Source organism: Bos indicus x Bos taurus, chromosome 4, assembly GCF_003369695.1.
Source record: "Bos indicus x Bos taurus breed Angus x Brahman F1 hybrid chromosome 4, Bos_hybrid_MaternalHap_v2.0, whole genome shotgun sequence".
Lineage (NCBI taxonomy): Eukaryota > Metazoa > Chordata > Mammalia > Artiodactyla > Bovidae > Bos > Bos indicus x Bos taurus.
Window position 1 is genome coordinate 22,726,779 of NC_040079.1, and position 14,320 is coordinate 22,741,098.

The 14,320-nt window shown below is 39.9% G+C and overlaps 1 protein-coding gene across 1 annotated transcript in view; it reads right to left on the bottom strand.

The window, feature by feature from the left end:
* EXOC4 (exocyst complex component 4) overlaps positions 1-14,320 on the bottom strand; it is an 805,586-nt gene that overhangs the window by 684,415 nt on the left and 106,851 nt on the right. The window contains exon 7 of the mRNA XM_027538961.1: positions 12,923-13,097. Coding sequence (XP_027394762.1) covers positions 12,923-13,097 — 175 coding nt within the window. The remainder of the gene's footprint in view (positions 1-12,922; positions 13,098-14,320) is intronic.

The window sequence follows — 14,320 nt, forward strand, 5'->3', positions numbered from 1 at the left end:
TGATTCTAAAGAAAGACTTAGCATTCAAAGAAGGCAATCACACACAAAACATATCACGGAAAGAAGTAGATTCAGTTTACAGCAAACGTGGTTCACTTACAGCAAGATATGAACAAGAACTTTCTTAATTTGGATAAGACAATCAAAACGAAAAATCAAACCGTAAAATCTTTTTTTCCCCCAAAGAACTAAGGGCAGTTTGGGGATCGTTTTGACATAACCAACTAGCAAGCTGTCACCATTCTTCCAGAAGTATCATCAGTGCATGTGTCAGTTGCTCAGTCATGTCTGACTCTTTTTGAGACCCCATGTACTGTAGCCTGCCAGGCTCCTCTGTCTGTGGGATTCTCCAGGCAATAATAAAGTGGGTTGCCATTTTCTCCTCCAGGGGATCTTCCCCACCCAGGAATCGAACCTGGGTCTCCTGCATTGCAGGCAGATTCTTTACTATCTAAGCCACCAGGGAAGCCCCTAAAAAGTATTGTCATAGTGAAAATGATGCTGATAAGCAAGCATTGTTATCTATGGGGTCGACCAAAAAGTTTGTTCAGGTTTTTCCACAACATCCTACAGAAAAAACTCTAATGATCTTTTGACCAACCCAATACTAACAAGCTGGTGATGGTCTCAATTATTAACAGTTTCTCTTGCCAACATTATTTCATGCCCCTTATGTGAAACCTGGAGCTATTCTGCCTGGTCAAGAGAAACCCCAGGGATGATTTCACTGCCATCCAATGAAGGAGAGGATGAACTGCTCTCCTGGGAACACAGCAGTCTTTCAAGTCTTCATCGTCACAAAGCTTTATGAGTCCTCTGCTATTAATACATGACTTTTTTTTTTTTTTTTTTTTATTTTATTTTTTTCTAATTTTATTTTATTTTTAAACTTTACATAATTGTATTAGTTTTGTCAAATATCATAATGAATCCGCCACAGGTATACATGTGTTCCCCATCCCGAACCCTCCTCCCTCCTCCCTCCCCTTAACTCTACAAAGTTCATCACAATTACAAAGCATTTAAAATTCAATCCTAGGACTTTCCTGGTGGTCCAGTGGTTGGGAATCTGCCTGCCAGTGCAGGGGGCACAGGTTTGATCCTTGGCCCAAGAAGATTCCACATGCCACAGGGCAACTGAACCCTTGTACCACAACTACTGAGCCTGTGCTCTGCAGAAAGAGAAGTCACTGCAGTGAGAAGTCCATGCACCGTAACTAGCGAGCAGTCTCCACTTGCTGCAACTGGAGAAGGTCCACATGCAGCAACGAAGACCCAGTGCAGCCCAAAAAATACATTAAAAAACATAAATAAAATACAATCCTAAAATCAACTCATCAATTGATATGTATTGGGTATCTACTATTCATTCATTCAAGAAATGTTGATTAGGTGCATACTGAACATAGGAAGTGGTACCAAATTTGGGGGCAGGTGGGGAACTCACAGTTAATAAACAATAGTCCCACTCCTTCTCTCAAAAGGCTTAAAGACCAGTTGAAAAAGGAATTAAAAACTGATCTGGCAAAACTAATACAATTATGTAAAGTTTAAAAATAAAATAAAATTAAAAAAAAAAAAAAAAACTGAATGTGGGAAAGCACGGTGAGAAACTGAATGACGTATAAGAAATGATCCTCCAGAGGACTTCTACCTGACTGAAAAGATGTAGATTAAGCAAAGAAAAAATAGAGAACTACAAGACGTGTTGAACAAGTAGTAACACAAGGGCAATGAGTTCTTGAAAGGAAATGCTCAGTGAATGCTTCCAGATAACATAGAGAAGACTGGAGTATATTAGAGAAGGTATTCAGGCATGAGGGCAAAGACAGTGGGAAGGATGTACAGGATCAACAGGTGTTGCTGTGAGAAGGGACAGTGTCATATTTGGAGGACAGAGAGAGACTAATTTAATTAGAATATAGCATCTCTACAGGACTTTCCAAATGGCTCAGTGGTAAAGAATCCACCTGCCATGGCAGGAAACTAAGAGACCTGGGTTCAATCCCTGGGTAGGGAAGATCCCCTGGAGAAGGAAATGGCAACCCACTCCAGTATTCTTGCCTGGAAAATTCCATGGACAGAGGAGCCTGGAGGGCTACAGTCCATAGGGTCTCAAAGGAGTCAGACATGACTGAGCACAGCACAGCACACAGGACAAGGGTAAACTAAAGAAGGAAAAACAGGCTTTGTCCAAATTGTGGGAGCACTTGAATGACTAAGAAAAAAAGAAAAAACCTTATGCACAACCTAACTAATACAAGGAAACGGATCATTTGTAATAAACCTAAATTTAATTTGCATTTCCAATTTGCTTCTTTCACTATACAATGATGCTACGACAGAGACTGGCACGTGCACCACCACCATGCCATAAGGAGTCAAGCTTTTCTTTTGGAGCCCTTAATCATCAAAAATCTTGGAATTATCACATTTGTACAGGATACAGGAAGAGTCTATGATCACCTGACCTGAATATCCTTTTTCCTTAAATTAAAATCCTGGGAGGAGCAGGTGGGACGGGACTGGTATTCACTCCTGAAGCTCTTCTACTCTGCTGCACCCCAGGGAAGCCAGCTGGCAATCCTACAGGGTTATTAGGTGTCTCTAAAGAAGATCCTGACCCCGTACCCAACACCCCTCTCGATCAAAAGTATCCACCTCCAATGAGGGACCCTACTGACCTGCATCTCAAACAGAGGGGAGTAATTCTCTAAGATCAGGCGATTCTGTTGCTGGGTCGACCTCAGAGCAATGAATCTCCACTTTAGCTTATGTCAATCAGCAGAGCATCTAAAATGTGCCTGGGTGGAGGAAAACAAGAGGTGGCATTTCTTTCTGATCACAGCAGGTGAATAGATCATCAATCAGGACCCAGATTCAGAGAAGAAAGAAATAAAAGAGCTGCAGGGATGTTCAGTCTATTTCCCAACTGATACACATCCAGTTCTGTCAGGATCAAATGGCCAATGAAATTCAACTCCACTTTCCTAGGGGACCCTCCTACGGCCCAACAGTTCTCAGTGTAGAAATACCCCGACCCGTCAGCTGACATTCTGAGTGTCTTTCTGCTGTGCTCATGTACACTACTGTGTTCACTTCACATTTGAATTTTTAAAAATCACTGTAAAGGTCTCACCCCCATTGTTCCCAAGTTCAACACCTGCATTCGAATTTCCAATCAAAAGCATCAGACCTACATCATCCATCGCGATTTTGTATTCCTTTTCTCACTATAAGCAGAGACTTCCATCCTTGTTGATCCCTTGATTAAAAACATGGTTGACTATAAACAAGTACTTAATTTTACTTTGGGGCCCTTTTTGATGATCTGCTCTCTGTGAAAACACATGAGCAACCCCTCAAAAGTGCTCTGTATCAAATCAATGCCAACTATTGAAGGTCATGACTCCCTGAGTGACTAACTTCACAATGACGCTTGTTTCTTCAGTGTCATCCCATCTCTGAAAAGGTTAACCTCTGTTGGCTTCCGTGCTTGTTCCTAAACATGCCAGTTCTCCAAAAAGCACTGAAACGTGCCTCATCTCAAGTCCATCACTACAGATCCTCGGCTTGGGACTCCCACCCGTTTGTCTGTCATTCTGGTGCACACGTGCCTGACACTCAAGGCAGCAACCCAGATGCTATCTCCCTCAAACCGGGGAGATGGAGATGATCAGTCTCAGCTCCAGGAGGAGACACTGTTTCGTGCAGCATAGCCCAAAATAGCGCTGGCCTTTTTCACTGCCATATCACGCTGCTAACACATAACTAATGTGCTGTCATTTATCACCCCCGTGAAACTGGCTATTCCATGCTGAGGTTTCGTCATCTGCTGCAGTTCACTTGGAGGCAGCCCTCGTTCTCCTTAGATGGAATCCTATCCCAAGTGTTGCATTTTGCTGTCACTGTTCACTTTTTATTTTTTAAAAATCCTTCCAAACTTTTAGGGAGCTCATCAAAAAAGACTCATGCCACTCACTACTGTGCCAACAAAGACTTCTGGGAAGACCAGAAATACTTAAAAAAAAAAAAAAATTGCACCTTTGAATGCAATACAATTGGCTATAATCTTAAGGATAAAATAACTTAAAACAATTCTGAAGACAATTCTTCTGTGAAGGGCTCAGGTTTTTTCCAGCACCTGAATGGTATTATAGGTATAGATTTGGCAGCCAAGCTGTTTTCTGCCCATCCTTCTATAACTAAGCAAAAGTGTACATGACACATAGGTGGTGAATGAGACGCTGTAAAGCAGTTTGAGAGATCTCTGAGTAACAGCTTCTTAAGCTCCTTTAAGTCAGGCAGGACTTTTAATGATTATATTTACTTTCTGTGGCTCCCATTTAACCACATTCCCTGGAGTTCTGGTGGATCTGAGAGAAGAAACAGGGGACATATCAGGAAACTCTTGGTGCCAGCCTCACAAAGTCATGACATAGCCACGGTATAGGCTGGTCCAGGGATTATGAGGGAAATGAACCTCAAATCACCCCAACTCCAAGGTCTCTTCCTAATGGCTGGCCCAATGGACTTATTGTCCTGCTTGCTTTGCTTGTTCACTTCCTCTGGGGGTCATTTGCAGATCTGTTAAAACAGGCTTTTACTCCCTCTCCAAGGTGTCTGTCCACATCCCTTAAGGAATGGCCAGATTCTGAAAGCCACCATCTCTAATAAGAACAGCATTTGGGTCCTGCTCAAAAATTGCCACCGTATCAACCACACATAATGGAAAAATGCAGACACAAAGAAAGGCAAAATGTGGTATCACTGTTAAGAAGCCTCAATCTCTAGGAACTATAACATATGCTGGTTGGAGCAACATTGGAGAGCTGATTAAACTGATGGACTACCAAAGGAAAGTAGGGCTTCCCAGGTGGTACAATGGTAAAGAATCTGCCTGCCAATGCAGGAGACACACGGTTGATCTCTGAATTGGGAAGATCCCCTGGAGAAGGAAATGGCAACCCACTCCAGTATTCTTGCCTAGAAAATTCCATGAACAGAGGAGTCTGACAGGCAATGGTCCATGGGGTCACAAAAGAGTCAGACATGACTGAGCACGCACACATGCACCGAAGGAAAACAGTCCTTGCTTCACTCTTACACTCATGAGCTTCTGCTGCTAAGTCACTTCAGTCGTGTCCGACTCTGTGCGACCCCATAGACAGCAGCCCACCAGGCTCCCCCATCCCTGGGATTCTCCAGGCAAGAATACTGGAGTGGGTTGCGTATCCTGGAGAAGGCAATGGCACCCCACTCCAGTACTCTTGCCTGGAAAAGCCCATGGAGGGAGGAGCCTGGTAGGCTGCAGGCTACCTGCATGAGTATCACTTCTCACTTTCATGCATTGGAGAAGGAAATAGCAACCCACTCCAGTGTTCTTGCCTGGAGAATCCCAGGGATAGAGGAACCTAGTGGGCTGCCATCTCTGGGGTCACACAGAGTCAGACACGACTGAAGTGACTTAGCAGCAGCAGCAGCTATTATCCACAGGCAGACAGAGGGTCCCTAAATTTCTATCTCCCACCCTAAGCTCTCCCCTAGCCTCCAGTGTCCCATCTCTAGTTGCCTGAAACACAATTCTATGGGGATATTCTGTTAACGCCTCACATTTAACAAGCACAAAGCACTATCTTCTTGATCCTAATTCCCAACCACACAGGTTCAGAACTTCACCCTAATTTGAGACTCTCCATTTCTTAGAGTCAATGTTAAAACTCTCAGAAAATTCACTCTTTCAAAATCTCTCTTAGCTCTGTGTTCTTTCTCTTCAAGGGCCCTGCCCTAGTCTAGCCCCTCCTTCTTGTACTGATTGAACTTGCCTTCTAATTGGTTATCTCTCCATCCATTGCCTTCTCCAGTGATTCACTGTGAACGCTGCTGCCAGAAAACTCATCCTAAAAATACTACTTTCACCATTTCACTCTTCTACTGAAAAAGTATAACATCAACCATCATCTATGAAGTAATCATGCCCTGCTCAAAACAATTTAAATCTGATGAAGCCTCTTGACCTAAGTTAGGAACATCAATAAATAGCAAAAGACACCATGGGGAAGCAATCACTAAAAGCCAGAATGTAGGAAATTCTACAGGACAAATGATCTGGCTTTGTCAATAAATAAATTTCAAGAGGTAAAAATGAGATGGACAGGAAATTATACATTAAAAGAGTTTCAAGAAACTTAATAAGCACACTGTTGTGTTTAAACCTTATTTGAATAATCCTGATTCAGACAAAGTGTAAAAAACATACAATTAGGACATTTGAGAAATGGGAAATGTGAACACTGACTAGATATCTGATAATAAGAAAATTATGCCTTTAGGTATGATTATGGTTTTTAAAAGGAGACCTTATCTTTCTGAGATTCACACTGGACTACAGACAAAACAATATGCTCTCTAGGACTTTTGTAAAATAAGGGAAAGGGAAACGGGCAGGGGTAGAAATGAGACAACAGGACTATATATTGGTAGCACTGGCAACTGTGAAAATGTGACCATGGGTGCATGGGGGTTCATTATACATTTCTTTGTATTTCTGAATAGGTTTGATGTTTTCCATAATAAAAACCAAAAAAAAAAAAATTGTAATGGCAGCCTATGGCCAAAAAAGGCAAGTCCAAATTGCCCAGTCTCTATTATTTAAAGATCTCTATGGCAGTCAAAATTATTCACTTATTTTTGGTAACACTTTCCAAAACTGATCCAAAAAAACCTCCATTCTTCCTAACCCTCTATAATACGATGTGTATTACGTATTCAACCCTAATCATGTTTGGATGTTCCAAATCTCTCCTTGCCCGTGAGCTCATGTACCTTAACCCATTCTGACCTCCTCCTCTGTGATCTCTGAAATTTTTCCCTGGGACCATAAACAGCTTGTATTATTGTTAGTTATGTTTTTGTCCCACCTCCTTGCAAAATTGATTTCATAAACTTCTTTTACCTGTACATCTTAAAAGAGAAATGTCTTTTCCTTTAGTTAACAACAACCAACTTCCATTAATATAAACCTGAAAAACTTATATAAGTAATAAATAGGGGTGGGGAGAGAAGAAACAAAACATCTGTTTCTTATGTTTGCTGTCTTTGGGCTACTAAATAAGTAAAGTTGACCAAAATCTCAAATGGAGGTTACAGCACAGTCATTTAGCTTTCCTTTCCCCTTTAAAGTGTGTAGATATTAAACAGCATTTTCCTGTCTTTATGGAGCTTCAACATGCTATCATTATTTACTTCATAGAACACACACTCCCTCCTAAACATGCCACAGTGGTACATCTTTCCAAATAAAACTATTACTTCTTACAAACTTCTCCCAGCCCTTAAGACTTGTCTCCTAACAGTCTTGGTTTTAATATGACCACATCTATAACTACTTGCTTATCGTAGCTCTTAACCAGATTGTGCACTAGAATCAGCTGGAATTCTATTAAAAGAGGCTTTGTAGATGTAGGATCCACAGGTCATTCTGTTTGGGAGGAAGGTTCAATGACTACTAATACTGTGACTACTAAGATATTCAGAACATTTGGGTTATCTAAACTGAAGCCACTGGCAAAAAACATAAATGAGATCATTTTTTTGACCCTATAGGGTAAAGCAAGGGCTTAAACCAATTTTAGTGAACTTAACAAAATACCTGGCATTTTAGGATTGGAAAAGCCAAATCTCTATTCAGCGACTGATATCCACTGAATCTTGAAATCCTTAATTTTCACAATCTGAAAACATGTATACATATACAGGTATAAATAAAACTTCTTTACATACACTTAGTAAAATTCCTAATAAGACATATCCCTCAACCCAAAATCTTTCAAAATACAAGAACTAAAATCATTTCGACTAAATGAGTCAACTAAAAATATCATAGGATTTCCAGTTGAATGTCAACATGTCAAAGTCCAAGCCAAGGTAGGCATTTAAATCACTGACTGAAACATTTTAAAAGAAGGCCAGGGCCAGCTGAGTTCTACACGCGACTCTTCGGTGCTGTAACGGAGCCTTGAACTTGAGCAACCGCCACGAATGCACTGGGAACCAGAGGGTCTCCTTGGCTGCCCAGCACTTTCTGCTCTCAGTAATGAACATAAAACAACCTACCGAGAGTCCTAGGCAATGGAAACTGACTTAAATTTAGAGGAAGACTTCTACTTTAACTTTCATGTGTTAACTGCATTCCATTCATCGGGCAGCACACTATCCATTGACAAGACAGAACAAACATCCCAGCACCTTTCTGAAGACTCAATGGCCTGGCTGACAGCATGTCTTTAATATGCCACTCAAAAGAGTGGCTATCAAAGAGCTTTAAAGGCTGAGAAATGAAGAGAAACTATTTCTGCAAGAATAATCTCACAAGTTATCCGGCCTAAAATACTTGGGGGCGGGAGGGGAACCTAGTTTTCCTCTAAGAGGAATAGAAGGAAGAATCCTCAGCTAACCAAAATATCAAATGAAATAAAAATCTAAGAATAACCTAGTTTCAGACTTGGATTCAAAATAGAAATTGCATTTGTCCCCTTGAAAAACCCTCCAGGTCATGGGTCAGTACCAATACGATTTGTGGATTTTCACACCTGACAGCAAACTTCAAGTTTTCTCTGCAGGAGGGTAGTTTTATCACTATTTAAACATTTCAGTGGCAGTTAACGAAAGTAAGATGATGTCCCGTCCTGTCTCTGTTCATTTCCAGAAAAAGAGATCGGGGTGCTGTGAAGTGAAGTGTCTTGTGGTGTCACCGCCACTGGTTCGACAGTGTGATTACAACCCCCTGCTTCCATCTGCACAACACGGCCTGGTACATCCAGGGCTTGCTTACACACGTAAGCCAACAATGACAAAGCAAGCAGTTTTGTTTTGAAAAGAGATAAGGGAAAAAATGAGTTGTTGTTATTTTTTTTCCGGAATCAAAACACTTGAAAGATATGTTTGTTCAAAGTGATCCTCTTCTTTCCTCTGTTAAATCCCACAAGAATTGGAGTATTTTGTGTTTCTAGTATACCGCAGTCTTACACACTTAAAAATGTGCAGTCAATGGTATGACAGGCATGTCATCAAGCAGGTGACATTTGGGAAGGTGCTGCTGCTGCTCAGAGGGACAAAAACACGTATTCCTATTATCACAGTTTCAAAAAGAGTGTAAAATTGAAAAGGGAGTTCAACGGTGTGTGGTCACAGAGCCGACACCAGGAGAAGACACTGACACCGTTACTGTGATGGCTACAGCCTTGTCTCCACGCACGGCTGTCTCCAGACACAAACACGGTGAGACAAATGAGCCTTCCAACTACACGACGGACTCTGCCTGCCAGGGACAACCCAGGTTCCAGTGCAGAAAGGCTGCCAAAGTCTCCACATGATCAAAAATTGTTTTCTTTTCCAAGATTTAATACACAAAAGAGCATTTCAATTTTTCAGCAAGAAACACTTTCTGTTCAAAGAAACACTGAAATTCGAACTCTATAACACTTGAAACTCCATTTATATGATCCCGTCACCTTCATTCGTGTGGGTACATGCTTACTACATGCATCCATGGTTCTCAACTTTGTCTGTTCTCCAGGAATGATCTTAACCTAAAGAGCATTCCACCAACAAGTGTAAGAAAACTAAATTGGCCCTAAGCTCCAATACTTTGGTCACCTGATGAGAAGAGCCAACTCAGTGGAAAAGACCCTGATGCTGGGAAAGATCGAGAGCAGGAGAAGGGGCGACGGACGACGAGAGCACACAGTTGGCCCCAATAGCTTAAACACTAAAACATCACTAAAATACCTGTCATACGAAAAAGCAGCAAAAGCCAACTACATGGTTTTAGAGTTCCCAAAAGACTCCTAAAGGTTTACAAATCTTTCTCTCTTCACTGTACTCCTCTAACATGCTCCATGAAAGCCTGTTGTTTACTCCACTATAAGACAACATCTCAAATAATATAACCCACTGACTCTCTATTAGCATACAAAATACTAATAGTAGCCTTGCTTTAGTCTCCAGCCGCTACACCCAGCCCTTTCAATGCTACCTTATTAATCCAACTTCATCTCACTACATGCCAGTCAAAATCCACCACGGGCCAGTATCACCTAAAACAAAGGTCCTCAAACTTGGACGTGCATATAGGTCACCTGAAAGGATTATTAAAATACAGAATGTACGGCCGCACCCCTAGACTTTCTGATTCAGTAACTATGAAGTAGGAATAAAAATCTGCATTTTTAACATGCTCCCAGGTAACACGGATACTGCTGGTCCAAGAAACATACTTTGAGAACCACTGGCCCAAAGTAACAGTTCCCAATTACAGGATCTCAAACAAATGAATCACCTTAGGAGCTGAAACAACAACCTCACAAAATCCAGTGCTTATCTACAGTGATTCTTATTCAGAAGGTCAAGGATAGGACTAGGTATCAAACTGGAGGTAAATTTTCCTGACCTTTCAAGATGATATACACTGATTTCTGTCTGGCTTGTACTATTTCTGATGAGAAGTTAGTGAAAAAAATTTTTTATCACTGCTTCCCTACAGGCAATGTGTCCTTTTTCCCTCTGGCTACCTTGCGGATTTTTTCTTTGCTTTTCAGATACCTGATGATAATATGTCTAGGTATGGTATTCTTTGTGTTTATCTTCCTTGTGATTTGTTGAGCTTCTTGTATCTGTGGGTTTATGTTTTTCAACAAATTTAGAAATTTTGGGTCACTGTCTCTTCCAATAACTGACTGCCCCAATCTCTCTCCCCACTGTCGGTATCTGCAGCCACACAAATGCTGGATTCCACGATATTGTCCCATAGGCCATTATGGCTTTGTTCACTTTTCTCTTCAGTCTATTTTCTCCCTGAACTTTAGTTTTGGTTGGTTTTGATAGATTTTTCTTGAAGTTTTTTGATTCTTTCTTCTACAGCATGCAATCTGTGGCTAAATATATCTGGTATATTTTTCATTTCAGATATTAATCTTTATCACATTTTAAAAATTCTGGTGATGAGTCATATTTTTTGGCTTTTTTTCAAGTATAATAATTGCATGCTGGACAACGTGGTGAATCATTATTGAGAATCTGGATTAGGTTACTTTAGAGTCAGTTTCGTTCTGGCAGGCGGCTAATTCACGAGTGGATAGGCTAACACTGTAGAAACCTGGTTTGGAGCTTTATTATGTGAAAGTATAGTATCCCTTACTATATGGTTAGATTAGCCCAAGTCCTAACACATAACCTTTCTGGGGACATCTGAAAGCACAGGATGTTCACCAAGTTCTCCTTACACTGGCTGGTCTGAATTCCAATGCTTCCCAGCATTTGGCAACTTGTGCAATTTCCATTCAGCTCAGTCCCATGATAGCTATTTGCCACGCCCTGGAGTGTGTGAAACTTCATCTCTGACCAAAGGCTCAATAGCACTCTTTTCAGATTTCTGGGGCTCCTTCACTCAGCAATTCCCTTTCCTTTGGTATCCTAATCCACAAACTACAGCTGCTTCCACATCCCTGAAACCTGACCTCTGCTTCATCTGCTTAGAGTCTGCTAATCTCTGTTCTATTTCCTACGTCACAGTTTGGAAAGCATCCCCAGAGAAGAAGCTGGGATGAACGTGAAACTGACCTTATGTATTCTCTTCTCTCAACTAACATTCTGATTACCTGAGTCCATCCAGTTTTCAAGTCACTTTGGGTAGGAGGTAACCTCATCATGGACAGAACTAGGTGAATTTAATTCTATTTTTGAAACAGCTTTAAAAATCTATTATCTTGACAACTATACATCAATAAAAATTAATTTTAGAAAATCTACTGTCTTATCCTTAAAATAAGTATGTAACCTGAAAAGCTTATGTTTCCATGACAGATGAACAAACCAAGACATAAAATATTAAATAACCAGTTTCTGAGAAATAAAGATATTTTATCCAATACACAAATATTCAACAAGCACCAATATGGTTCCATGGTAATCAACGTAGCAGCAAAACAAACTCAAGGAATATAGTTGCAATCTATATTCTTTCTACTGAACCATCAATAAAGCACAGACTACATCCAAAAAACTGTCTATATGAATGAATAACCGGGAATCAATCAATCTACCAAGAGCATGCCTATACTCTCGAAAATGAATACAATTTACATTCATGATTTATTTTTTCCTGCAAAGACTCCTATTTGCTATGCAAATAATTTCATTTCTACAGTTACATTTTTCAATTCCCTGTATATACTTATTCTTTTTCCTATTAGTAGATGATGTCTAACCAAGTCACTTCTATTGAGCTATGTCAAATTTGTTTCCGCTAACTCTTAATTGTATTTCTCATTTTCATCTGACCAAATCAAATACATTTTCCTGGCGCATGGAGAGAAAATATAATAAAATTTCTAAATACCACCTCTGCAGCATCACACCAAACACTAATATCATTGCTCCGATCATCAACAAACCAAAGTGATAACATTTATACTTTACAGGTTTATCTTCATCTCTCAATATAAGCTCTTGACCTGTCTTTTACCCCAACATATTCAAGAGCTGACTATACGAAAAATGGTCATAAAATTAAGCTACATGTATGTTTATAAAACAGTGTTTAAGAACATTTTCATACTGATTACATAAACATATGACTAATTCCACCAAAGTAACGTACGTTACAACAGGAAGTCAAATACTATAGATTCCTGATTGCTACATATTAAGAATGTCCCAATTTTAAAGTCTGGCCAAAAAAATTTTGTTTTAAAGGTATTTTGAAGATGACAGAACTCCATAACATCAGCAACCATCACCTTTAAATAGAAACACGACATTCTCTGTCTGTCTGTGAGTAAGGAAATATTTTAGGTGGCTGGTTTTTTTATGTTCCTACCTGTTATTCTGAATCAAGATGGCACCCTTTGTCACAGGACCTTACCTGCAGAACATCTTGGATCTTCACCCACACATCGGCCATGTCATACAATTTGACATCTTCCTGCTGACTCAGTGGAGTCACCACAGTGTCCTGCAGGTATCCCAGGACCACAGAGTGTGCCGTGGCTACAGCGTTAAACTTGTCAAACAGCAACTCCAGCAGTTCTAGAAGTAGCCTAGTGAAAAAAACAAACATTTACATATACACACACACACAACTGATTGACACTGGGCTGCAAGAAAAACATCAAGCTAAAGTAGCACATGGCCATGTTAAACAGCACATTGCATTTCAACAGGCTGCACTTCAAAGTAACCTCTGAAATTTTATCTAGGCCCAGATTCCTCTGTTATAAAATGGACATGGTGAAATCTGACTGAGAAATACAAGTAGTATACAATATCAGTTAACACGTGAGATCTAAAAAATAATACAAATGAGTCTATAAACAAAACAGAAAAAGAATCACAGATATAGAAGACAAACTTATAGTTACCAAATGGGAAAGGGACAGGGGAGGGATAAATTAGTAGTACAGGATCAAGGATACAAAATACTATAAATAAAATAGATATTAAGAATTTATTGTATAGTGCAGGGAACTACATTTAATATCTTATGATAAATCTGTAATGGAAAATAATATATAAATATATAGAGAATAATATATAAATATATAGAGAATCTCTACATAAATATAGAGAGAATTGAATCACTCTCCTGTACATCTGAAACTAATGTTGTAAATCAATTATACTTCAATTTTTTAAAATGGACATGGTGTAAAAATTTTAAAGAGAATTGTAAAGGCCATGAACCAGCAGTAGCAGCTTAATACACAACTGTTTCCTTTTTAACATCATTCAGTGATCTCTATACTGTATGTTCATATAAGAAGTTTTTCTAAGGAATTCAGGCAATCTTTCAGACAACGGTTCAAATGTTACACAGAATATGCTATTCTGTAGCAATAAATTGGGCACTCTGGTAAGGACACTAATCCTTTTAGTCATGGAAAGCTGAGCTTGCTCCCATTCAAATGTGTGGCCTTACTTGCCTGGAAAAAAAAAAAAAAAACACACACACACCTGCCAAGCAATCTGACTTTCACCACAGGGAGCAGCTTAAGGCCTCCGCATTATCTCATTTTTCATAGTGAGAGATGCTGGACACATATTATTACATCAATTTTATACACTCAAGGGCACAAAATGAGGTGCAAGGCAGCTGAGCCTAGAACAAAAGCTGATGTCCATGTCAGTGCATCCAGCCATCTACCTCTCACTGTACTTTTACAACATAGATGTATATGCAGAGATGGCTCAGAGTTTATATCATGGATGCAGAGTAATTCCCCCATCTCGAGCCTTACAGCATCACTGATCACCCATGCGTGGA